We start from the raw sequence: 25624 nt of genomic DNA, 5'->3' as shown, positions 1-25624 counted from the left end.
TAAACAGTTTAAGTTATCATAGAAAATTATAGGTTGGTTGTTAAAACAGTTAGCTAAAGATTAAAAAAAATGTTTTATAATGTATTAACATTAAATTAAATTAGTTAACAAAAATTGCAAATGTTTAAAATGTATGATTGAGTTATGGATTAAAAATTAAAAATAAAAATAAGGTAAAAACAGTTGAATAAAGTGGTGATGGATTAATATCAATAATTTGTCGGAATACCTAAATAACTGCTCAAATAGACATTTTAAATAATGAATAAGTTTAAAAGAGTCACATGGAATTACTGGATAAATGATGTAAAATGTAAAACATATATGAAAACATCAGAATTCAATAAACAGTTGGAAAAGTTAAGTGAGTAATGGATGGATGTCTGAAAACGTCCAGCTTTAAGAAAAAAAAAAGAAGCTTGTTTTCAATTTCAAAAAATGTTATGATTATTAAAAACTCCAGTTCTATGTATGTCTGGAACATGTGGTGTTGATGAAGAGGTCCTTGAGTTCGTCTGTGGAGAGAACTCAAACAAACCATCAGCTCGGGCTCCCGTTCTTCTCAACACCGTCGAGCGTCATCGATGAAGAGCTTCGTCTGAGTTCCTTTAGTATTCAGGACGCACGGACGCAGAGGAACAGAGGAACGCACGTGGGCCCAAAACGCCAGATTCCTCCAAAAACAAAGGAGCGGACTCGGACATGTGGGGAGCACATTGGTGGCAGAGTTGTGATCACACACGTTTCTTGTGAGGAGAAGAGAATACAACATGATTTAGATGTGGTAGGGGCTGTTTTGTTTCCCTTTAAAGGCGTGTCAGTTGTCTGCTCTGCTCCAGGACATTTGAGAAAAAACCTCTTTCTACTTCATCACTCCTCGTGATTGACATCTCAATAGTCTGCACACATGAATGAGCGTGTGCAAGCCATTTGCGAATTATGGCACCGAAACGTGCACGACACAATCTTCCACTGTAGCGGTCGGCCGAGACATTTGTCCTGTGATATTCCTTTTTTCTTTTCTCTCCACCTAGTATCTATTCTGAGGACCGAGCTTCAAAGCCGCCACAATCTGTCTGTTTCTCTCACGACTCGTCTCTCACACACTCCGTCTCCCTCTGGTCCACGCCTGTGCACAAACCATGCACAAACTAAAACACATTTGTGTAAGAGCTTGTTATGAGAAGGACTCGATGTATTCTTTGATCGCTGGTCGTCTGACAGCGAATCCCCTGCGACACGCTGTCCAGAGACATGACTGATTCCTCTCTCTCGACGTTGAAGCCCTTGATTTTAACACTGGGCCCATTTTTTCCTTTGACATATAATATCGTTTGAGATTTAGAAATGATGAGATGGCACCGGAGTCGATGCCCACGCTTTTTTTGACACCGTATATACGATATCATTTCCACATTGGTTCCGCTGCCCTCTCGGGGTCCAAAGTGAAGCCACCGCTGCTGCTGCACGTCTTAATCTTCTCTCTCCTCCATCCTGCCTGTCATGTTTACTTGATGTTCCCCTCTCTCCTCTCGCTCTTCTGCAGGATGCCTGGTTTCAAAGGGACCACAGAACAAATCAGAGGCCCATTCCTGCGCACCGATGGCCTGTCTCTCATTTCGAATGGAGATTGAAGGGCATGTCTACCCCTGGGGCGTCAGTGGGGATCAGGGGGCCTCAGTAGCACCCGCCGCCCCGGGGCCCCTGTGTTTCCACTGCGTGGGAGCCGGACCGTGACACGCACTAAACGTCGAGCCCACCGCAAGAGCCTGTGCCCAGTGATGCGCCGTCTGGTGCACACTGTCATTGGGAAAGCCCTGAAAGCTTCGCCTGCATCCCTTGTTAGCCCAAGGTTGTGTGTGAGCGGAGTGTGTGTTTTGGGTTTCGCATCCTTTGAAAAGATACGACAATAACAGGCTCTTATTACGTGTTTGGTTGAGTGCAGGAGCTTGTGTTGCCGTGATGGAAGCCGGATGCTTCCCGGTGTTGTTTTGAGGTGCTCTGGGTTTGTTAGTCAGAGCTTACTGTGAAGTGTCTCCTAAGACGCTCCAATTTAGGGATTGTTTTGTGCACCGAGGCTCTGAAGTGGTGCGGCGGGTCAGCTCCTCTGGCTTTCCTGGCAGAGGATGTGTGCGGCTTTCGGATCTGTGAAAACAACAGGGCAACGCAAGATCAATTCCAGGTTGCCGGCGCTCACAGTATCTGTGCACGACGACGTGGCTCCAATCTCCCTGCATGTCTGTCTCTGGCTCTGCTCTCGCTGAGGCCTCCATTAAGCTCCCTCGGCTTTCACATGACACGGTGATACCCATCATAAACTGCATGACAGCATATGGACCTGAGTGACATCTGATGTATGAGGCAGGAGGGAGTGCAGCTCCTCTTTGTGTCTCCCATTCATGTGGCGAGGGCAGGATTAGGACTTGATCCAATAGAGCAGAAGTGGAGAAGAAGGAGCTGGGGTCAGATCTGCGTTGAGTTAAGTCAGTGTTGCAGCAGGAATAATACAATCACCTCCCCCAAAACCCTATAATACTACTGAAGGGGAGCGTACGTGTGTTTGTTTGTGTGTGTGTGTGTGTGTGTGTGTGTGTGCTGAGCTTGGCCTGCGCCGAGGCTACGACCAAACCACAGGGTGGTGTCCTTTACAGAGAAGAGGGGTCTCCACTGACGGTTCAAACACAGCCCACGGCCCCAGCTTCAAAAGGCCCCCAATCATCGCACCCACTTACAGCCAACGGCGCATGTCACTTAATGTGGACCACACTATTCATCAATTATGGTGAGCTCAGGGGCCATCCAACACCCGCACCGCAGCTCCACAAGTAGTGAGTTGTCTTCTTCTCTGACTGGAGCCCCCACCTCACTCCCCTCACCCCCTCCCTCCCTCCCTCCCTCCAACGTGGACTCCTCAAAGCCCATGTGTTGCAGGAGGTGTGGTGCGAGACCGCTAACTCCTCGGAGCTGTCACACTTACAGAATCCAGCCTTTCTCGCTCCTTTCATGCAGCGTTATCTCGCCACATCTCCCCCCTCCCCCAAAAAAACCTCCTCTTCCTCGTGTAACTCCGGCCTCCTGCCGCACACATTCGCAGCCCTCGTCCATCCGCAGCCGTCTACTCATCCCACAGATGCTAATCCGCAGGCCTGTAAGACACGCCGGCCCTTGGCAAGTGAACCGAGTCAAACTGGAACTCATTTAACGTCGTCTGATCCCGACGTGTCCGCGGGCTGTGAGCTAAGCCCGAGTGCTTTCTCTGTGTTCGTCAAGTGACATGTTCAGGTTGTTAAGAGTAAAAAAAATAAGTGACACAAATGTGGCGGCCATGTTTGGAGTTCCCTCTAAAACAAATAGAGCCGTGCAAACCTGAAGCAGACCACACAGCATCGCCGGAGTCCCAGGCCTCCTCATCCTCCTGCATCCACGCGAGAGGAGAGGACTTCCTCCGTCCTCCATCGGCACGAGGAGACGGAGGTGCGACGGTTGTGCACCTCCGCTTGATACGTGCCTCTCCTCTCCACAAAGGCTGCTGGTACATGTGCTGCTGATTGAGTGTGTGTCCACCAGGGCCGTAACCTCAGCAGCTGTGTGTGATTTCGTATTCATGTTGTCTGGGGGCTTCTTTCCTGTTCTGTTTTCCCCCTCGTGTCTGTGCTGACACCTCGCTCCGTGTTCTGGTCAGATTCTGGATGTAATCTGCTGTTTGTCGGCTTTTCACTTCACCTGTGACGCATTAGATCAAACACAGACCACAGACACTCGGGAGGAGAAATGAACGAACACGTGAGAATTAAAAGGAAAAAACTTTTTGAATTTTGAAGTGATTCTTTGTAAGCTGCAAAAATTAGTTCGAAAATTTGAGAGTTTTATCTTTTTAACTTTTTATATTAGTGTTTATTAACTATTAAATTAGCCTATGTACAATTTTAATGCTTATAACTTGTGCAGAAATTGTTGAAATAGCAAAAAGAGCAGTTCAAATACCTGAAAGTTGTGGATGAATAGCTGAACCTTGACTTTTCCAAACTAAACTACACACACAAGGATTTTAATTATATTAAAAAACATAATAATATCCACTCTTATATATTATTAAATGACACTTTAAAATAGCAAGAATCTAAAAAAAAAAAGGTCAAATTAAAATTTTTGATGGAGTTTTTGAGTTTTGGGTCTGAAGAGGATCCATCTGGATTTAGAACCACTGCTTTAAATGAAGCAGCTTTCCTCTTCCAACTGTTTACAATAACACACAGAGTGAAAAATACACGTTGCTGCTCTCGAAAAAGAATTTTAAAAATGTCATAGATAATTCAATGAAAGTTTTTTGTTTTTTTTTCTTTATGAAATTCTGGATCTTTTGCATGAATTTAAGTTGCTCACACACACACACACACACACACACACACACACAGCTTCATAAACAATTGGAGCCACACACACACTCACGCTAGGAAAGAACATGAAAACAGCACTAATGGGAAAAAGATGAGAGGGCTCACAGTGAGCACGACCAGAGAGAGAGGAGAGTCGAGTGTTGGACACCGCTGTCTCACAGACACACACAGACACACACACACACACACGGAGAGACACACACACACACACACACAGAGACACACACACACACAGCCCTGGGATCAGATAGAAAGTTTGCAGCCTGAGGTCACATTGTTAGGAAAAGTCCACAGAATTGCTGGGTGGAAGTTTATGCATTTGATCTGCAGCACATGTGTGTTATTTTAAACCGCTTCTCTCCCATTCTTTCACTGTCTTTTTTTTTTTTTTTTAAATGTATTGTACTGAATTGAATTGTTTTATTTTATATTGTTGCTCTAGTAAATGTATTAGACACACGTGTCGTATAATTATATTTATAACCCAGCCTTTTTCTTTCATTTAAAAATAAAATGTTCTATATTTTACAGTGGTTAGTTGTATTTTGCTCTTTTCAAATAAAATGCAAAAATGTAAAAGTAGCAAGGATCAAATATTTTTCAGATATTTGGCTTTTATCGTCATTTCATCGTTTTATTTTTTGTGTTGCTTGTTTGTGGCTCAACACTGTTTGTTGTTTTTTTTTGTATTTCGTGTGAATTCACGTTGAGGTCATCCAGGGGCTGTTCTGCATAAATCACACGAAACAATCAGTTTTAAATGTTTAAAAGTGTAAAAGTTGAACAACAATAGTTCAGTTGAAAATATGTTTAAATCAAATGCTTCACAGTTTCGTGCAGTCAGTGATAGAGTGTGATGTCTCTGCACTGAGAAAAAGACCTGGTGCTCTCAAGGAAAAACTGTGTCATCTTGTATATTTGACTTTGGTTTGCTGTCTTTTCCAGCCCATAGGGTGCGATGATAACAAGAAAATATTGCGGTGTCCACGTCTCGCAGTGGACCATCCCCCCCCCCCCTCCTCCTTCTCCTCTGCTCCTCAGTCGGTCGAGGGACCACAGGGCCCTTACAACAACATCCAGGCTCCGAGGGAGAGGAGCAGGAGTTACAGCCTGTGTGTTAATGATGGCTCACTGGTGAGTCCCTCACATGTTTGTTCAGATTTTGGCTTTTGCTTATACACACATTCACAAATCAACCCTGCATCCCCCTCTCCTCCCCTCGCCTCCCCTCGCCTCCTCTCTCCTCCTCTCTGACCTGGGGAGGCCTCGTCCTCCGCCTCGGCAGATATCGCCGCCCTTGATTTGTGCTGCGTTTGATCTGTGAGATTTCCTCCAGAAATGAAATTCCCCCTCCGCAAGAAATGTTCTAATTAATTTCCCTTCATAACACCGGACTCTCTCTCCGCGCGTCTCCGCTGAGGCTGGATAATATTTGGACAGGTGCTCCCTCCTGACTTCCAGCCTGTGGTTCGCTGTTTCACTGCAGCCCCGCGAGGAGAAGGGCAGCAGCGGGCCGGTGGATCCCTCAGCTGGTGTGTGTGGCTCTTCGTACTGCACGTGTAATCCCTGACAATAAAAAACTGTTTAGCACCAATTTTCCTTTACTTTTAAAAACCTTTTTTTTTTTTTTCCTCTTTCAGACAAACTGTGGAGGCCACATCTGGAAGACAGATGTGCTCCCAAACGCTTGTTCTCTGCCTTTGACTCTCTCTCTCTCTCTCTCTCTTTTTGCTGCTTCTCACCCACTCTCTCGCCACTCTCTCTTTTTCTCGTGTCTTTCCCTCCCTCCCCTCTCTCTCTCTCTCTCTCCCTTTGGGAAACATGAGAGCAGAGTTAACTCTCTCTCTCTCTCTCTCTCCCACCCTGGCCGGACCACCCACACTCGGAAACGCCTAGCTGCCGCTCCTGAGGCAGAGCCGGCGGCAGCTTGGAGAGACAGAGGGGGGAGAGAGCGGGCCGGGCGAGGGAGAGAGAGAGAGATGTAAGGATGGGTTGTGACTGACGGTTTTAGCAGAGTATCAATTACATCAATGTCAAAGCCGTAACCTGCCATTGTGCGAGCAGGAGAGTCTGGGAGAGACTTCACGCTCAGCTCGGTTCCTCTCACCACAGATTTCTATAAACTTCATCTCTGATGAGAACACATCTCAGGGAACACGTGGCCCCGCGATACAGTTCTCTAAGAACCAATCGCTTCACAATCAAAGGGCTTCAAAGGGAAAGTGACTGATGTTCTGCAAACAGCAGCTTTCGTTCGCCTGGTGAGCAGGAAGTGAAACGTCTCATTCAAACTTCTGCAGTAAAAAGGTCTTTGTCTCCATCTCGTGGTTGGTTCTTAGTTTTGCCTTTTTGTTTTTTCTTACTATTCTTTTATTTTATTACTGTACAAGTAATTTATTTTTTACTAATAAGCCGATCACAGGAACAGCTTGGTAACCAGGTCATGAAGAAAACATCTGGTTGTTGCTCATTTTCATTTATTTTCATTTATTTATTTATTTATTGTAAAAGCTCAATTTTTCCACAATGGACCAAAAAAAACTGTTATTTTAAAAATATTGGTGAAATTGACAAATCAAAAACTTTAAATAAAGATGGATGACATGTTTGCTCCCCCAAAAAACCTTAGTTCAATTTTAATTAAATACATTTTTACATCTTATCACACTGAGACTCACTCTGCAAATATTTTTACTTATAATACCTAAAACTTAATGTGGTACATTTACTTGAGTGAAATGATTGAGTACTTCCTCCACCATTATATTACTCTATAAAGTTTGACTTGTGAGCTGTGAATAAAGTGTTTAGATAATATAGAGAGTGGTAACGTTTCTCAGATATAAATACTTGCAGGATTTCAGTGGTAAATACTATCCTGACACGTGCTAGCTGTTAGCCTGTAGCTCAGTCGCACAGTGAAGTGACTCTAAGGTGCACGTTAATACATTAATACATAAGATTATCTCTTATTTAGTTTTCTGTGTTTTCCGTCTGCCCACCTCGGTGGCCACAGAACCCACAGTGGCCCCCACCATGCCCCCGAACGGCCCCCCCATGAACAGGCCGACCAGGGCCCCAAACAAGGCCTCCCTCCTCACCAGTCGAGGCAGCCACCTCAACCAGTCCATCAGCTTCTCCCACAGGCCCTGGAGGAAGGAGGAGGACGAAGGCGAGACGCTGGTGGAGGGAAAAATATCATCTACATCCACATCCAGATCACCGACGCTCCTCTCCGCTTCGTCTCGGACTGACTCCAGCTCCTCCTCTGTGACGTTTTCCTCTGGTTGTGAATCTGAGGGAGACGCCTCCTCGCTCAGCTCCTCTGCTCTCCTCCGTCTCACCACCTCCACCTGCCGCTGCCTCACTCTTTCCTCAGCCTCGTCGTACAGAGGGCAGCTCAGGTGCTGCGTCCCGCTCTCCTTCACCATCTGCTCTACCATCTGCAGCAGCTCCTCGACAGCGTCCCTCTCCCCTGCCTCTCCTCCGCTGCGGGACTCCAGGGTGTGGTAGCGGCCACCGCATCTTTCCACCAGCTCCCTGAGGTCTTTGCGCCACGTGACCAGGTATTCGTCCAGCTGCTCGTCCTCCTCCAGCTCCTCCGTGTGGGTGAAGAGGACGATAGTGTGTCTGCTGACCACAGAGGGGCCGAACAGCTTCGTCAGGGCGTCCAGCGCCTTGTCCTCTCCGTCGGTCGGCTGGTTCACAGGGACACAGAGCAGGAAGGCGTGCGGCCCAGGGCTGGACAAGGCGACAAAGGAGGAGATTTGTTTTCTTCTGTCCTCGGGGCTGCAGCCGGAGCTGAACCAGGCCGGACTGGAGACGACCACAAGCTACAGAGAAGGAGACACAAGTCAAAGTGTCTGCTTTGTTTGTGGTTGTTGTTTCTGCTTCGAAATTTCATCAGGGCTGAAAGAACATGAGATTCAAACCGTTCAAGCTCAAAATGTGTTGTTGTTCTTATTCATAATAAGGAACCTAAACTACTACTGCCAAAACTACTACTACTGCCAAAACTACAACTACTACCTAAACTACAACTATTGCCAAAACTACTACTACTACCTAAACTACTACTACTACTTCTGTACTACTAGAAGTGTCTGTGTTACCTTTACTGGCCTTATATTGTAAAATGTACATTTCTAAAAGTTATAGTATTATTATTGTTGTAGTTTTCAGCTGTGTGGCCGCCTGTCTGTCTGTCTGTGTGTGTGTCTCACTCTCAGCTGTCTGTCTGTCTGTGTGTGTGTCTCACTCTCACCTGTCTGTCTGTCTGTGTGTCTCACTCTCACCTCTCTGTCTGTCTGTGTGTCTCACTCTCACCTGTCTGTCTGTCTGTCTGTGTGTCTCACTCTCACCTGTCTGTCTGTCTGTCTGTGTGTCTCACTCTCACCTGTCTGTCTGTCTGTGTGTCTCACTCTCACCTGTCTGTCTGTCTGTGTGTCTCACTCTCACCTGTCTGTCTGTCTGTGTGTCTCACTCTCACCTGTCTGTCTGTCTGTGTGTCTCACTCTTACCTCTCTGTCTGTCTGTGTGTCTCACTCTCACCTGTCTGTCTGCATTCTGTCCTCTGTGTTTACACTCCTGGCTCACGGCCTCTCCTGGGCCCTGCTCTGAGTCTTGCAGGCCCAAGATGGTGCAGCCTGCGGGGCTCTGTCCTGGTCCGGTTCGCCCCAGCACCACCAGCCTCAGCTCTGACGGAGCAGGGACAAAAACACAAGGGACAAAGTTCAACAAGACAACCCCACTTTCATTAGGATGTCCTCCTTCTACTTAAAAGCTGCAGATCTAGATTGTTCTGCAGTTTCCAGCCTGTTGTGTTGTTGTTCCTAAGAAGTGACACCGCCCTTTGCTTCTCCTCTGCTCCTCCCGCACTAACCCGCAGCAGGAGGCCGCTCCTCCTCCTCCTCCCTTGTTAAAAAGCTCCATTATTAAAGCTCAGATGTATTTACCTGCCTGTGGAGCAGCAGCGGACATGTCTGCTCCTCTCCTCTGTCGTAGATCTGCAGCTGAAGCAGGATGAAGTCACTTCCTTGTTCCTGCAGACTGACTCACTCCTCTCGCTCCTCCAGAGGTGAACACAGCTCCATCTGTGGCCGAGGCAGAACGACTCCGCCCGGGGCCCGGCCACCGAGAGAGGTCGGTGTTCTCACCACTGCAGCCCAGAGGTTTATTTATGACCCAGGTCCTAGTACTTTTAATTTTAAGTACCCAACACATTATCACCTTTCTTTCTTTCTTTGTTTATAACTTTCAATATAACCCATATTTCAAATCATGTAATTAATCGTATTATTTCATTACCTAGTATTAGGACCATTTGAAGAAAACTATTGTGTATTTTCATATAATATTACAAGAAAATCCAGCAGACCATTGAGCATTAGGTACATCAGCTTATTTTAAATTTAATTATATGGATTTTAGATCCTTTTCAGATTTAGAAAAAGAAAACGCTGAAACTTATCTTGTCTTTGTCTTTTCAGGAAACTCGCCTTGAAGACCAAAGTGTACAAGGTGAACAAGAGAACGAACTTAAGAAGAGAAAGAAGGCAAAGGAAAGAGAGAGAGAGAAGGGAGGAATATAAAACCTGAAGTTGCGGGTGGTTCATCGTCCCTCGAGCTGATAAAAATGTCCGAAGCGGCGTCACATCTGCTCAGATCATGATTTAATGTGGCCACTGTTGTGGGTCTGAAGCTCTGACAGTGAGCTGCTCGAGCAGCTCTTTTTAGAACAAGGTGTTTTCTATCATTTCTGAAACTCTACAGTACAGACAAAACCTAAACACTGTAAGAACAGTAAAATATCAAATCTATAAAACAAGCAAATAAGGCATAACAGTACTTTTTTACATGGTAAAAGAAAAAATAATCAGGTGTTAAATATATTATGTCTGTTGATGATGAGCAAAAGATCAACTACAATGTTCCTGTACATTTCAGTAAAAAAAAAAAAAACAGCTACAAGAAAACTCATCTGTCACACCCACTTTACAGCTACACACATTCAGCACCTTGCATACGTCACACACACATTCATACAACTGTACAGTAACTGTGGAACTAAGACGATACGCCAGGAAGGATTAAGATGTCCAGTAAAATGCTTCATTTAAAAAAATATGACAATTACAAAATTAAAAGAATGATGTTCCTTTTTTTTTTTAAAAATACACTTTAAAAAATATGACACTAGAAATATCCAAGTTTTCAGATGCCGGGCAGCGGCTTTAAATTAAAGTCCGAGGGTCAGTCCTGTAACAGGAACCAATCCTGTCACGACTGCTGGCTCTGGCCGACCAGTCGCTCCACGCTGATTGTCCTCCTTCACTCACAGTCCCGGCATGATGTAGGCGATGTTGTCCAACGTGTTCGACTGATGAGAAAAGAGGAAGCAGTGTTAGAACCCTGTTATAAAAGTTGTTGCTGTATCTCCCGCATGTGGTCCACAGAGTGAAAGTGAAAGTGAAGAAGTTTGGAAACTGAAAACCGTCAAACTGATTTTTCTTTTTTTTCTTCAAGAGTCTTTCAGTTTGAAATTAAACTGACTCTCAAAGATGTAAAGCTAATTTCATTTGTCAACACTTCTCCAGGAATCCTAAAGTACAACAAATAAATAAACAGAGCAGAGGAGAAATCTGAGAGCTGGCGCTGAAGCACAGGAAGTCTGAAGGGACAACCAAATGTCTGAGAGCAAATGCACAGTTTGAGCACAAGCAGAGGTGAGCGCAGGGTTTTGAGTGAAAGCGTAACACAATCTCAAAGTGAAATAAATAAGTCCTGCTCTTAAACTGAATAAAGATAAGAAAAAAAAAAACAACCCATCACGCTTTAACAAATGTCAATACTGTACCAGGACGTTTCGAGGACAGCCGTTTAACTGCGGTATCTGTGCTGTGAGACAGGTCAGCGGCCCCAGCGCACACAAGATGGAGTCCAGAAGTACAGACAGACTCCCGGACACGGCCACCATCCCCTGACACAAACACACATCGGTCATGTGATTCACTTTATCCACTGCATTAATGAAACATCGCAACGTTGGAAATAAAATCAAAAATGTTTCCGTCTGTCGTTAGTTTTTTTTTTCTCATGAGCAGTATTATGCAAAAACACGAGCACGTTGAAACTTACTTCTGTTTCCTGTAGTCGATGCCCGATCAGGGACAGGGACTCTCCTAGTAGCTGCAGGTGAGCTGCTGCATCGATGGGATCAACATCTGGGATTCGTGCAGGGGACAGGGACAAGGTGCCGGGGGCTCTGCTTGGAGACACCATCCCGGTTCCTGGTGCTACAACTTTTATCAAAGGAACAACAGATGAAAGACGTCTGTAACGAGATGCGGCGGTGAAAGGACAAAGAGTCGAGAGCGCCGGGTTAAAAATACCTTTGCTTTTGCTCTCGGTGGAGCTCTTGTGTTTGATCGTTGTGGCCTCAGCTTTGTTCTGTTTGTGCTGCAGATACTGAGCTTTCTGCCTCCAGACCTGCACACAACAACAACAACAACAACACACATTTAGTGCATCGCCACAACTGCAAATACATCAGTGATATTCACTTTAATTAGAAAGAGTTCCAAAGCTTTTTGTTAATTACGAAACACTTACGAGTTTGTCTTTCTCGGGCATCGCCTTCCACACCTCTGCCAACTTCTTGCTCAGCTCGCCAAAGACTGAGGACCAGACACAAACACAAAATGTTTAGCTGGTTCCTTTTAGCAATTTAAAATCTTTTTCGATTTATACACTCATACTTTATTTTACCCACCTAGTCCTGGCTGCTCGGCGTTGATGTTGACCCGGTACTCTTTACAAAACACCTGATAGGCTGTTGTGTTCTTCTTCTTGGGCTGAATGAGGAAGGAAGAAGAGAAACAATATTGTAAGAAAAACACAACAAAGTAAGAGGTGAGGTGACGCCATCAATCCTCAAATAAATAACAACTCCACAGTATCTTACCTTCTCTTTATCTTTCTCATGCTTTTCTCTATCTTTCTCCTCTTTCTTCTTCTTCTTTTCTGTTATTCCGTCACTGCCCTGATGGTGGTGCGGAGGGACGGGTGCGCCCATAGCATACATTGGACCGACAGCACTGTGAGTGACAGTGGGATGGGAGTGGCTGTGGGCGTGGCCCTTTGAGGAGTCTGAAAAAGGTCAGATAAAGCGAAGGGACGACAAGAGTGAGGCTTTGAGAAACTGAAAATGTGTAAAAAGACAGTAAAACATGCAATCAGCAAGATTTTTACAAGGGAAGTGCCAGGTTTAAAGTTTTAAAGTTTTTATTGATTTTCCATCACTCATTGGCACATCACATAAATAATACTGAAAAGTCCTTAAAAGCGAGTACCACTGAATATACTAACCTCCAAATCCCTTGCTGTGCTTCTTGTCTTTCCCACTTTTATCCTTATCTCTGTCCTTCTCCTTGTCTTTTTTCTTCTTGCTTTTCTTGCTCTTCTTCTTCTTTTTTGACAGATGTGTGTATGTGTCATCTATAACCAACTCTCCTGCCTCCAGCTCACCCCCAGATGAAGAACTGTCATCTCCCATGCCACCTCCATAATGACCTGTTTAACAGACAGTAGAGGAACGCAGAACACAAATGAAGAAACTAAAGAAAACATGAAGTTCCAAGAATCAAGTGCCACCAAAAGAAATATGTCTTAATCCAGAAACAACTGCAACTCCTGGGGCATCATTAAGTTTTGTCTTACCTTCCACCTCCACCTCTTTTCCCACCACAGGCAGTGGATCTCGACTCTGCTGCAGCTTCTTCTTGGACGACTTTGAGAGCTGCGTCCTGTCTCTCTCCTTCTCCTTCTTCACGCCTCCTTTGGACGAGTGCGGTGTGAACGGGAAGCTCTCCCCTTCCTCCTTCTCTGGCGACATGATGAGCTTCATCTTCAGCCCGTCTGCCTCCCGCAACGTCAGCGGCTCCTCTTTGGGAGCTCCACCGTGGAACAGAGACGACTTTGAAGAAGAGGAGGAGGAGTGCTTCTTGGAAGAAGAGGACGAGGAAGACACGGGGCGCGAGTGAGAGAGGGAGTGGCTTCCTTTGCTTCCACTACCACTGCTGCCCTCACGTTTGCGGTCCTTGGAGGAATGTGAGGAGAGGGCGGGATAGGAGGGTTTCTTGTGTAAATGGGGGCTGGGGTCCGAACCTGTCGCCAAGGGAGAGGTGATGGCCTGAAGGAGGCCCATCGCTGTGTCTGTCGGGTGGGAGGATGACGGGGAAGACAGGGTCGGAGAACGGTCTGCAGACTTGTGCTTTTTCTTGTGAGGAGGTGGGCCGGAACCATCGTGGTCTGACACGAGAAGAACGTGGAGTTAGAGTCAATTCTTATGAATTAGAAGATTATTACAATATATCAATAACTCACCTCTGTAATAGTACTCATCGCTATGTTTCTTCTTCTTTTTATGCGAGTCCCCTCCCAGCATGAAAAGTTCTGAATCCTAATTAGAAATGACACCAAAAAAAAAAAAAATCAATTGAAATTATAAAAAGATCCACTGGCGATAGATAAAGGAACTGAACTATGATAATTTACCTTGGGTCGTTTCTTGGAAGACTTTCGGACCTGAGCAGCAATCTCCTCCTCCTCCCTCAGAAGATCCTTGTATGACCTCCTCTTCTCTCTCTGGCTCCGACCAGCAACAAGGCCCCTGTCTCCCTCCATCCCCACGTCTAAAACAAGAGCAATGTTATGTTATTGAATACTCGTCAGTGGTGATGGAACTTCACAAAGCATGAGACTACAGCAGGCTCATCACTTTTCTGGGTCCCCTGGAAACATTTCAGTTGTGTTAATTTGCAGAGCGTTTCTGTATTTGCATGTGTCGTAACCTCTCGGGTCGTCAAATTGATGAAGTTAGCACGTGTTTTTTCTATTTGCATGAGTTTTCTTAACTTCTCAACTCGGCCACCGTGAGAAATACTTTAAAACCACATTAAAAGTGGGCATTACCCATTCCTCCTTTACTCTTGATCTCCTCAAAAGCCATAGTTGGTCCTTTTGTCAACACGTTTGCTTGTCACAGGATGTCACTGACACCATGAAGGCAGGATAACGACCTGTCAGGAGAACACAGGGGGAAAGATTCGAGTCAAGGTGAAGAACATCAGTGCATTAGTAGTAAATAGTAACGTGGCCTAAAGGAGTGAGAGGAGTTTGACACTGGAGAAAAACAGAAAACTTTCTCGTGGTGTCACCAGGACATGAGCAGAGGTAACTGCACCTCAGTGTGTTGCTTCAGCTCCTCCTGATCGACACTGGACAACTTCATGCGACATCGAACCGGCGGAACATTTACAAAAACAATGAAGTCTGTGTCCTGCACGAGAGAAAGAAACGCTAAACAACTTCCCGCCTACTTTTGTAAAGATACACAAACACACCCCCTCTCCGTTCACTTTCCCTCCTCTGCTTCCCAGTCCCCAATCTTTCCAGGAGCCCGGATCCGCCCCGCCGAGCGAGCCCTCCGCCGGCCGGCATGAGCAGCCGAGGAAAGCCCGAGGCTGCGCGCCGCAGCTAGGCCGCGGTCCCCTCAACAGGGCTGAAAACAGCGCCGCAGAGACGCGAAAGAGCCGCTCATGTCCCCGGCTGCTCTGAGCTGAAGGACCGTGACGTTTACAAACCCCCAGAGCTCAGGAAATCATGTGTTTGTTAGATTTTACTACCTCTAGGAGATCTCCAATTTACGCGGGTCCGGCCGCCATCTTTTATTATCGGCGAAACAATACGTGTCCGCGTAGGGGAGGGGCTTGGAGAAGGCAGCCAATCGGCGTGGAGGAAAGTAGCTACATTAGCAATACACATGCTAAAGCTAATATTTACTACTAGTATAAAGTTTAAAGTACATGATAACACAAAAAAAATATATATATATATATATATAATATACACAATACAAGGATACATAATATATCACTTTACAAAATAATGTTATTCACATTGTACAAAAGACAATATTTCCTCATTGTAGACAAACATACTGATTTATTGATTCACAAATATCCAAACAACCGAACCAATTTTTACACGTCACAGTTCACGTACAAACATATCGACATGCAACACAAGAGAAAAAGGCATCGTGATGCAAACGTGGTGCTGAACACAAATCCAGAGTAAGTCACCACGGGGGGGAAACTGTTAACTCATTTCTTAAGAACTACACAGTGATCACAGAGCTGTGACTAATAATGGCAGGCAACATGAGAGCATGTCAGAACACACACATCACTGTGAGAGACTAACTCTCACACACACACAAACACACACACACACACACACACACACACACACACACACACACACAATAGAGAGCCGAGGTCCCGCTGCACTGGGTGAGCTTCTGTCTCCAATAGCTTCCTGTTCTGAAAGTATTTTGCCTTTAGGGCCTTCTTTTATCTTTTATCTGAAAAGCTAATGTGAGTAACGTCCATATGCAGAATGGTTGTCAACTCCACTGCAGTGTTGTACACGCTATTGAGATCTGAGCATCTTTTCAATTTAACCAGGGTAACACTACTTTTGTCAGTATTGCTGTTATACACTACGTTCACGAATAAATGAAATGACCAGATGTTTAAATGTTACTGTCCAGTACACTAGTACTGTAGGTTAATATTTAATGTGGAACATGCACAGAAAACTACAGTATCGTGGTCCAGGTGTTCTTGTCTGATGAAGGTTAGTGAAGCAGAGCAGGACCTCAGCTCTCTATAAACTTAGTCTTCTACCTATCCCCCAAATTCTGTTTCTGTAGACTGAGTGATGTAAAACTGGCCAATAAATCCGTCACCTCATCCACCTGTAAAAAAAAAAACAACAAATATCTATGAATTGATGAAAAACTAATGTACAATGAACCATCAATACCTGCAAACTGAAGAATATACACATCAATACACACATTAACTGCATCAGGTCGGGGTCGGAGAGAGAAATGCAGCCTGAGATGCACTCTGGTGTGAATCTGTGAATGTGGGTCTCACCTGCTCTTTGGTGCGCGTGTGCTGCAGCCGCGTGGAAATGTGTTCCAGCCTCTCTTTAGCTTCACTCTGGCCCATTAAGTTCAGGTATTCCCTCAACATTTGTATTATCTAAAAAAGAGAGTCACATCATGATCTGTATGCACCAAAAAGTCCAGTTCTGATTCATTAAGCCAGGGAGGGAACGTTCTGTCTACCTGTGTGACTTCCCCTCTCAGGGTTTCTAAGCTGCGAGAATCTCCCTCCTGCAGAATGTTGAGCTTGGAACGAGCGAGATGCAGCGGGGTCCTGCCTGCTCGGTCGAGCGCGTCCACACGAGCTCCTTCACAGAATCAAACACAAATGTCTCCATTACATACATTACTTAACTGGTGAACCTGAGGCACTGTATAGACACTGCGGAATCTTCAGGAAGTGCAATACTTTTTAGTAAAAGTGTAACAAGTCAAAATACTGTATTTCTATTGGTCACTGTGATATTTATATATGATAATATACTACAAGTAGTAATTTAACTTCTTGGCTATAGACACCTCTTTGAAATTCTCGTTTATGTCTCATATATATTTCAGCTAGAAGGTAAAGATGAGAAGCTGAGCACTATGTATTCACAAAGGATTGAACACTACAGCAGTGGCCTCACCTCCTCTCAGCAATGTGGTGATAACAGGCACATGGTTTGTACAGGCCGCTGCAGAAACACAAAAAGTACATCAACAGAGATACTTAAGTTACTCGTTTCATCGTTAAAAAATACTTTATATCACTCTGCAGTATATGTGTACTTTTCAAAAGGTGTGACCCTGTGAGCTGCACAGCTGTGCGTCGGAGTAAAACCACAGACAGATGCACGACTACACTGCTGCAGGTTTTACATGCCATCAGGGTGATGGTTCTCTTACCCAGATGCAGAGGGGTATTTCCCAGACTGTCTCGCTGGTTGGGGTCAGCGCCGTGGCTCAGCAACAATTGCACTTTTATTCACATGGGGAAAAAAAGAAGGCCGGATAAATAAATTGATGGATGCAGTAATGTTAAAAGTTATTTTTCCTTGGTGATTACTTCTATTATTTATATAAAGGGTAAGCTGTAAAACAGAACAACAATCCTGCAGCATCATGTGTATGTTTTTATGCTACTGTCCTTGCATCTACACAGCTGTCGACAACCTACCGATGCTCTCATTGCCATTGCAGGAAGAGAAATGAAGAGCTGTCCTTCCCTTGTCGTCTGCTGCACATGGGTCTATGTCGTCCTGCAGGAGTTTTCGAACTGCATGAACACAACTTGATTAAGCAAAACTCCCAAAAAGCCTTCTGTTACTGAGCTTGAATAAATTTACAGTATCACCTTCCTGCTTGTACCTGTGTCAATGTCATTGCTGTTCGCTGCTTCCCTCAGTCTTTTCACAGCTGTGGAGATAAGACATTCAAAGTGTATGTAAATATTAGTACTAGTCGGACTGGATCTCATCATGGAAACAATGACAGCATTGACAGTATTGACCGTGACACTGGCTTTACACTATAAAGATAAATTAGTAGCACATACAACTACTGTATACTGCTCATCTGTGTACCACGTGCTTGTACAGAACATTCATACAGGAGTATATTATGATATGAATATTGAAATGTTTAAATGTTACACTCTCATATGTTGAATAACTTTACCTGTTCAGTTAGGTTCATTTCTATTAACATACATTATGTCAAGCACTTAACATTATAGATCTTAGAATTAGAGAGATTATCATGCCTAACATTTTCAAATTGAGTGAAAGCACCATGATAAAAAGCGTACGTTGTGTAACATTCATAAAATGAAGTAGACAAGAGAACACATAAAAGTAGAAAAACAGTAATAAATAGGCAATAAAAAAACATTTAAATACATAATCGATGTACATAATACACACCTAGAGTATACAGTATGAATATGAGAATACAAATGTTGTGTACTGAATTGATGTAGTTTGTACTTTCTAAACTTTCACTGTCTCCATGACTTCAGAGGACATTACATTACCTGGAGATTTACTCTTAACTATAGTCACTACTTGTCTAACTTTAACCTAACTTTAACCTAACCTTACATTAACCTAACTTTAACCTAACCTTACATTAACCTTACATTTACCTAACTTTAACCTAACCTTACATTTACCTAACTTTAACCTAACTTAACATTAACCTTACATTAACCTTACATTTACCTAACTTTAACCTAACCTTACATTAACCTTACATTTACCTAACTTTAACCTAACCTTACATTAACCTTACATTTACCTAACTTTAACCTAACCTTACATTAACCTTACATTTACCTAACTTTAACCTAACTTAACATTAACCTCCTGAGCCTAACTTTAAACTAACCTTACATTAACCTAACTTTAAACTAACCTTACATTAACCTAACTTTAACCTAACTTTAACCTAACCTAACATTAACCTAACTTTAAAACCTGTCTTCACTTTAAAACGTAATGATCCACCCTCTCACCATACACATCTTTCCCGATGGGCCCCAGGCTCCTCGCGGCTCTGTGGTGTCTCCTGGCCCTGCTCCCCGTCATCTTCCCCAGCTTGGCGGCCCCTCCCCCGGGGACACCGAGCTCAGCTCGCCCGGGCTCCCACAACAAGTGCAGGTACCTGAGTTCTTTATCGTCTCTCTGTCCGACTCGACCCAAAACCACTTTGCCCTCCCCGATGCCGCTCATCCCGAAGCCGACAGCGGCGGAGCCCCCGTCCTCCATCCTGTCCGCGGGGCCCCGCAGCTCCCGGTCCGGCGCCTCCCGGGATGCCTCTCCGGGTGCGGGCTCCACCATGTACTCCCCCTCGGAGCTGGACGGGTCATTGTCCGAGGCGGCTGCAACGACAGGGCTCCACCCGTCCATACTTCAGCGACACATACGGAGGCTGACTCTACGACAACACACGGTCCCCGCGGCTCCAGGAAGAAAACTCACCCGACATTAACGCGCTAACACCGGGCATCCATTCCGTTCACAACGTCTGGTGCAGCAGCAGCTTCTGGAGCCATTGTTCGGTCCGTCCTCACACAAACACCCCCGTCACAGCGTCTCCATCCCGGGTGCAGAACTGTGTTTACACGGTTTCCTCCACGGAACCAAAATGTCTCCCTGTCTCACGTTTTCCCCATTTCATCAGGTGGAGGCAGTAACGCTCGCTCCCATTGGACGGTCCACCGCCTCCGTGCGCTGTTGACCAATCGGCGTCCGTCTTCTTCAACCGCTCCGGTCCAATGGGAGCGGTGCAAACTAGGCAGCCAATCAAATTGTCCGAGTGCAGAAAACAACTTAAATAAATTACTGAATATTTGTTTTGTCCTTTTTTTGTGATTATTTCCCAACTAACGCATTTTATTAATTCATTAATTAAATCAAATAAACATTTTAATTAGAATTAAACATCAGACAGTTTGTTTTCCCTCTTTAATATGTATTTATTCAGGTAATGTCACTTAAAATGTATAATGCATAATCGTTGTGTAACACCCACCCTCCACCTATATAGTTTCATACCATCTACATGTACATAAAGTGATAATGGCACATTAATATATATATATATATATATATATATTTGAGGAATACTGATAGGGGACAAGCACACCCTCTCACTGAGGAGCAGTGGTTTCCAGCCTGCAGGTCTGAGGCCACATGATATGTCTGAGGGAGTAAACACACATTCTGCTTATTTATATCAGATTCTCCTCCAATTTTAACTTTGTTCTTTTTGGTAAATTACAGGATGATTTTACTCATTCAGGTCCCTTAAAATATCAAAATAAAGCGAGGTAAAATCACTCTTTGGTTCAAATAGAAAAGTGGTGTAAATCTGGGTGATGACAGGTTGCAAGTAGAGAAGAATTGGGAACCAATAACCTGTGGGATGATAATCTGTGAAAAAGATTTGGTTTTGTGGAGGGAATGATTATTGATGCTGGAGGTAGAAAGTCTGAGGGGCACGTACAGCATCACAGGCTTTAACACGCTTTCGGTAAAACAATCAGAGGTCAAGTTTCAGTCCTGAAGACACAGAGGCTCCAGTATGTGCCAGGTAGTTAGGGAACGCTGGGTCGGCCCCCGACGTGCCTGCGTCCTGCTCGGCGGGCATCAAATCAGCGTCGTGTACGTGCTGCCACAGCCGACTGTTGTGAACGACACCCTGCTGCTTCAAGTATCCATGCTGACAGAACAGCGGCGGCTCGCGGTGGGTGAGGGTCGCACGGAAACATGATTCTAAAAGATGTGATGAAACAAGGGAATGAGTCACCGTCACCCTCGATATACTAGAAAAGCAGTAGATAAATACAACCCACTTCCCATTACTCTGTAAACAGAGGCAGCTGCTAACATGGTTTACCTGCATAGAAGGTCCTGAGGTCGGTCTGGACACAGTGCTCCAGGAAGCGCCGCAGGGGCTGGATGTGAGATATGGGACTGTCCCATTCTGCGAGGAAGTCTTCAACCATGTGATGAAGAGCCTTAGGCCTGGGCAGCGGCCAGCCACTGGGACGGAGCTTCATTTCTTCCTCTGGGATTAAAAAATACAAATTTGAAAGTGGCCTGCCAGTGTCTACTTTGGTATTTTGTGAAGTAATTTCAGTATATTCAAAACTTCATATCACTAAATTCTTTAAACCCAAGCTCAAAGGTTACTTAAGTCATTAAAGTAGTGATTTGTTCTACGAATTAATAAAATACAAAAATCTGGCATGTTTTTTTTTCACAACATACACTGATTCAAAGGATTTCTCTCTCTATATATTATACATATAAACATTACTTTAGATCGATTTAAACAGGATCACATCAGCTTTCAGACGGATACCTTTAAAAAACTGCAGTGATTCTAATCGAGAAGTACATTTACTTTTTAAGAATTCTAACTGACCAGTAGGAAGTTTGTCGTAATAATATAAAACAGGGTGCAGGAAGTTGGATTTCCAAGCTTTGGTCCAGTCGGTTTCTGCCCTGTTAGCCCCCAGGTAGTCGATCTTCTTCTTCCCGTACTGCATGATGAGAACTATCAGTCCCTGGCCGGACACCTCATGACCCGAGAGAGCGGAGAACTGAGGCAACGCCTGGACCGGAAACTCCTCCACATATTGACAGTGAGAGCTGAGGGAGGACGAGAGAGGAGAGGACCGGAATCAAATTAAGAAACTTAGTGGAACGATGCAGTATGGCTCAGGGAAGAACTCCTCAAATTTTGGTGTGGATCCGAATTAGGGGGCAGAATTCTTTTCCCACTTTCTTTGAATTGGATTGGGCCTTTTTTTGTGTTTTCACCAGTTTGAAAAAAGTCTGACATATTCAGACAAATGATATCTATGAGTTTCAGCAGTTTGGTGAAGCCTGGTTGAATATATGGGGAACGTTAGAGATTGAAAGGAATTATTTGAATGACAAAAAACAATCCTTAGTTTGAGTTTAAGAGAAGATACTGTTTCTGTCCGACAGTAAATCAAAAGATTTACTGTCGGACAGAAACAGGGATGAGTACCTGCGACTGTATCTCTGACCAGGACGTGTCACTTTTAAACGGATGGACAGAAAACTTGCACTCACCCTCGAAGAAGTATCACATCCCCGAGCACCTCGAACATTTGGTACGGCCCGGAGGCCTCGCCGGCCCGCTTCAGGATCCATGACTGCAGCTGCGTGGTCAACAGCTTTGTCGATGACCAGGGGTTGCCATGGTAGCGGTGTTCAAGTACACGATGTACAGCTCGTGCTGTGGCAGAAAAAACAACATAACTCCATGATCATTTGTAAAATTGGTAAAAGAATGTAAATAAACATCTGTTCGACTGTCACCTGTGTAGCGGAATCCGTGGATGAAGCCGCCGGCAGACTGGCGGTGGTCTCTGGAGTGAGCAGCAGTTCCCAGCACAAACAAACCGGGGGTGTTCTGCCCTTCATACCAGGCCGTCACCCCCGGCAACCTCCCTTTTGCATTGTCACTGTTTGGTGGGCAGGCAGAGCTAAAGAGAGCGTTATCTAAACACAACATCCGACATGTAACAGGGGCACAATCAATACGTCTGCATAAATCTATACCTGTCAAATACGCTGAAGTTGAATCGAAACCCGAGACAGCGGATCACACGGTCGTAGGGTTTTCTCATGGAGAAGTTGTCGATGTGATAAGCTGGCAGCTCCTCTGCGGTCACGTCCGAGCTGTTCCTCTCCTCCTGGGTTTGAGTGTACTTGTTTAGAGTCAGGTACAAGTGTCTCTTCTTCTTCTTCTCTTTCTTCTTTCCGCCTGATCTCCTCCTGCCCTCCTCCTTTCGTTGAACGATAACCATTTTCTCCAGCTGAGCCTCCACTAACCCATCAAGAGACTTCAGCTGGTATGTGTCCAGCAGCTCATTGTTCACAGCTCTGGAAAACAAAGAACGGTCCGTGTTAAAAATGTAAAATTCCAATTCAGGACTGTTGGGCATAAAAAATAAATTGTGATTTGATTAAAAATGTATATCCACATAGAGAATAAATAAAAGAGATGGGTCCAAGAGACAGAGGACAAAATGTACAAACTTCACCAAAATCCAACACTGACAAATCAAGTGCATTGAAAATACTGGGGATATGCATCTTTGTATAGTTAACAGATATAACACAAAATCCAGTTTGAATATATGTAGAACTGATAAAAATCCTTTAACCCAAAGTTAATGGGTTCTTCATCCTTACACCAAGTTTCGTGGTAATCCATCTATTAATCTTCGCGTAATTACTAACAAAAGAAACCAATAAATAAATGCTCCGTGGTGGACGTGATAAAGTCCAGATCAAACCAGATGGGTGTCCTCCAAAAGTTTGGGAACCGTTGGAGTTAAAAGCTCTACCTGAGGTCTCCAACATAATGCGTCTGCCACGCCAGTCGAACAGGGCTGGAGCTGAGCATGTGCACCCGACTCGCCCGTCCCAAGATGCTCTGGGCCGTTTCAAAAGCAGAGTTCCCCTTCCCCAGAATGAGCACGGCCTGGTCCCTGTAGTCGTCAGGGTCGGTGGAGATGGACTCGTACCCTTCAACCAGTTCGGATCCTACGAACTCCACCTGCTGAGGAACCCACAGACCTGTGGCCACCAGAAGGACGCTGAGGCAGAGAGAGATAGAGAGAGCACAGACCACACGATGCAACTCTCAGTCCAAACAGGAAACGTTCATCATAGGTTCAGTGTGAAGAAAAATACCTGCATTTGTAGTCGGAGGCATGTTGGTCAGTCAGGACGTAGCTCCTGCCAGCGGCCGACTGCATCGCCCTGATCCTTCCGATGTCCACGCCGTACCTCACCCTCAACCCGAGCTCCTTCTCAAACAAGGACAGATACAGCGGGTAGGCGTCGGCTGGCGGGTAAAACTCGCCGCTCACCCGCTTGAACAGGAGGTCACCTTTATCGCTCAGCAGCGAGTTCCAGTCGTGACGCAGGTTGAACTCCAGGTTCTGTCTTCCTGTGTGGATCTTGTTAATGCTTATGAGCTTCCTGTGCCTGGGATACCTGCACACACACACACACACACACACACAACAGAAGCAGAGAGGGGAGACGTCAAAGAAGATTCAGGAGGAAACACAAATGTCCTCCATGTTTTAACAAAGTCTCTCACTTGTGGAAGAAGCTGCCCGGCCCCGCGTTCCTCTCCAGGATGATGTAGTCTCTTTTGGCTTTGGAGAGGAAATGTCCCATCTGCAGTCCCGCAGGCCCGGCTCCGAGCACGCAGTAATCAAAGTGGCGGGTGACATTACCAGAGGAGGATTCGACCCAGCCCACCAACACAAACAGGAGGAAACAAGGGAGGTTCGAATCCATAACCTGAGGAACAAGAAGAAATGTGGTAAAATAAAAATGTGAGCAATGGTTTAACAGGGCGGGGCAATAAAACAATAACAGTAATTGTCCCAATACAAGATAAGAAATACACAAAATAAGAAAAGTCCCACAACTATCACGTGTCACATGTTTAAAACCACGACCTTCACTCAGGAGCAATACTCCGTCTTTAAACTTAACAGAAACAATAATGTGACACTTATCGTGATATCGACTGACGTCAAGACTTTTATCTTGATGCTATTTTTTACCGTATCATCCAGACCTAATATAACACAGTACAAATCACATGATAAATACATATAATAATAAAAAAAACAAGAGTTTAGAGTAAACTGCATAAAATTAATTTAGGATTTTGGGAAACAATGGCAATGAAAATCCACTTTGCTCACATAAGAGCGATGAAGAATTACAGGATCATATTATTATTATTATTATCAACATCATTATGTCTATTATCATCACTCGGTCGGACCAAGTTTAATTTTAACTTTACACCACTGTCCCTGGTCTCTCTCTCTCTCTCTTCTCTCCCACACTTTCCTCTGCTCTCTTCAACCGGACGAGGCACATGTGAGCTCGCTCTCCATCTGGAGGTTCCTGAGGAGTTTATAAGAAGTTTTTTTTCTCCGAGCTCGTTCTTGTGTTAGCTGTTGAAGTCTTCACTTTAACATGTAAAGAGCCTTGAGTTAATGCACGTTGTGTTTTGGGTGATGCACCTTCACTTATTTGTGCAGCGCCAAAAATCCCAGCATGAATAAAATATGCACAGAAATAAACTTGGAATTGAATTAAATGTGTGAAACTCTATCACATGTTGTTTATGAATGCTGCTCTATGGGAATCTGGGCCACGATGAGGCCACTGAGCGTCTCGAAGCTCTGGATCACACCAACAAACACATGATAACATACATGCGCATCACACGTTTCGCAAACTCCAATCTGTGAATGTTAGAATCCTCCTCTTCCTCAGGCAGCCCCCCGGCTCTCCCTCCACTCTGCAGCCGAGCTCGCCTCACTCTGCGGCGGCTGCGGCGGCTGCCATCGACCGCTGAACCAGATGTGAGGTGTTAGAATGAAAAAAAAAACCCAACAGCCCAGCGTTACCTCTTATATCCGTGGATCGGTCCCGCTCAACATCTGTTTCCCAGCGATCATCGGACCTGCTGCGTGTTTACTATCCCGCATTTCAACCCGGGTCAGTGTGAGATTATCAGTCCCCCATGAAAATCCACAAGCTCTGCCCACTTCCCCCTTCAGAGGAGGAGAAAACCAATGGAGGGCTGCTGTCACCAGGGGGCGTGATTAGAAAATACCACAGCACACATAGAGGAGCAGGCCTCTGGA

At 44.9% G+C, this 25624-nt stretch overlaps 4 protein-coding genes across 7 annotated transcripts; all 4 read right to left on the bottom strand.

The window, feature by feature from the left end:
- Positions 1–6887: 6887 nt before the first annotated feature.
- LOC109644175 (GTPase IMAP family member 7) lies at positions 6888–9512 on the bottom strand. Its single transcript, XM_069525059.1, has 3 exons — positions 9353–9512; positions 8949–9094; positions 6888–8230 (listed from the first exon to the last, which is right to left on the bottom strand). Exons 1-3 carry the CDS (start codon positions 9375–9377, stop codon positions 7367–7369), a joined length of 1035 nt encoding a protein of 344 aa, XP_069381160.1. The 5' UTR covers positions 9378–9512; the 3' UTR covers positions 6888–7366.
- A 540-nt stretch (positions 9513–10052) lies between these two features.
- On the bottom strand, positions 10053–15205 carry hmgxb4a (HMG box domain containing 4a). Of its 4 annotated transcripts, XM_069525056.1 has the most exons (14): positions 15083–15146; positions 14641–14736; positions 14370–14476; positions 13953–14089; positions 13782–13857; positions 13116–13706; positions 12765–12968; positions 12361–12545; positions 12169–12250; positions 12009–12073; positions 11789–11885; positions 11535–11698; positions 11254–11376; positions 10053–10776 (listed from the first exon to the last, which is right to left on the bottom strand). In XM_069525056.1, exons 3-14 carry the CDS (start codon positions 14404–14406, stop codon positions 10732–10734), a joined length of 1806 nt encoding a protein of 601 aa, XP_069381157.1. In that variant the 5' UTR covers positions 14407–14476; positions 14641–14736; positions 15083–15146; the 3' UTR covers positions 10053–10731. The 4 variants fall into 4 exon arrangements, with proteins under 4 accessions (XP_069381157.1, XP_019965070.2, XP_069381159.1 ...); XM_020109511.2 differs by lacking the exon at positions 14641–14736 and having other exon boundaries at positions 15083–15205; XM_069525058.1 differs by lacking the exon at positions 14641–14736 and having other exon boundaries at positions 14801–15151.
- Positions 15206–15381: 176 nt separating this feature from the next.
- Positions 15382–19577, bottom strand: ankrd54 (ankyrin repeat domain 54). The gene is made up of 8 exons (XM_069524899.1): positions 18908–19577; positions 17764–17811; positions 17573–17671; positions 17302–17373; positions 17043–17090; positions 16597–16721; positions 16403–16510; positions 15382–16218 (listed from the first exon to the last, which is right to left on the bottom strand). The coding sequence occupies exons 1-8, from the start codon at positions 19299–19301 to the stop codon at positions 16144–16146; spliced, it is 969 nt and encodes a 322-aa protein (XP_069381000.1). The 5' UTR covers positions 19302–19577; the 3' UTR covers positions 15382–16143.
- Positions 19578–19845: 268 nt separating this feature from the next.
- On the bottom strand, positions 19846–25538 carry foxred2 (FAD-dependent oxidoreductase domain containing 2). The gene is made up of 10 exons (XM_069524889.1): positions 25385–25538; positions 24049–24254; positions 23634–23939; positions 23285–23536; positions 22494–22817; positions 22251–22417; positions 22002–22167; positions 21325–21551; positions 20794–20964; positions 19846–20669 (listed from the first exon to the last, which is right to left on the bottom strand). The coding sequence occupies exons 2-10, from the start codon at positions 24249–24251 to the stop codon at positions 20437–20439; spliced, it is 2049 nt and encodes a 682-aa protein (XP_069380990.1). The 5' UTR covers positions 24252–24254; positions 25385–25538; the 3' UTR covers positions 19846–20436.
- Between the last annotated feature and the right edge of the window lie 86 nt (positions 25539–25624).

The sequence above is a fragment of the Paralichthys olivaceus genome, chromosome 5, assembly GCF_024713975.1.
Source record: "Paralichthys olivaceus isolate ysfri-2021 chromosome 5, ASM2471397v2, whole genome shotgun sequence".
NCBI lineage: Eukaryota > Metazoa > Chordata > Actinopteri > Pleuronectiformes > Paralichthyidae > Paralichthys > Paralichthys olivaceus.
This window is presented reverse-complemented; position numbering and strand designations above follow the sequence as displayed.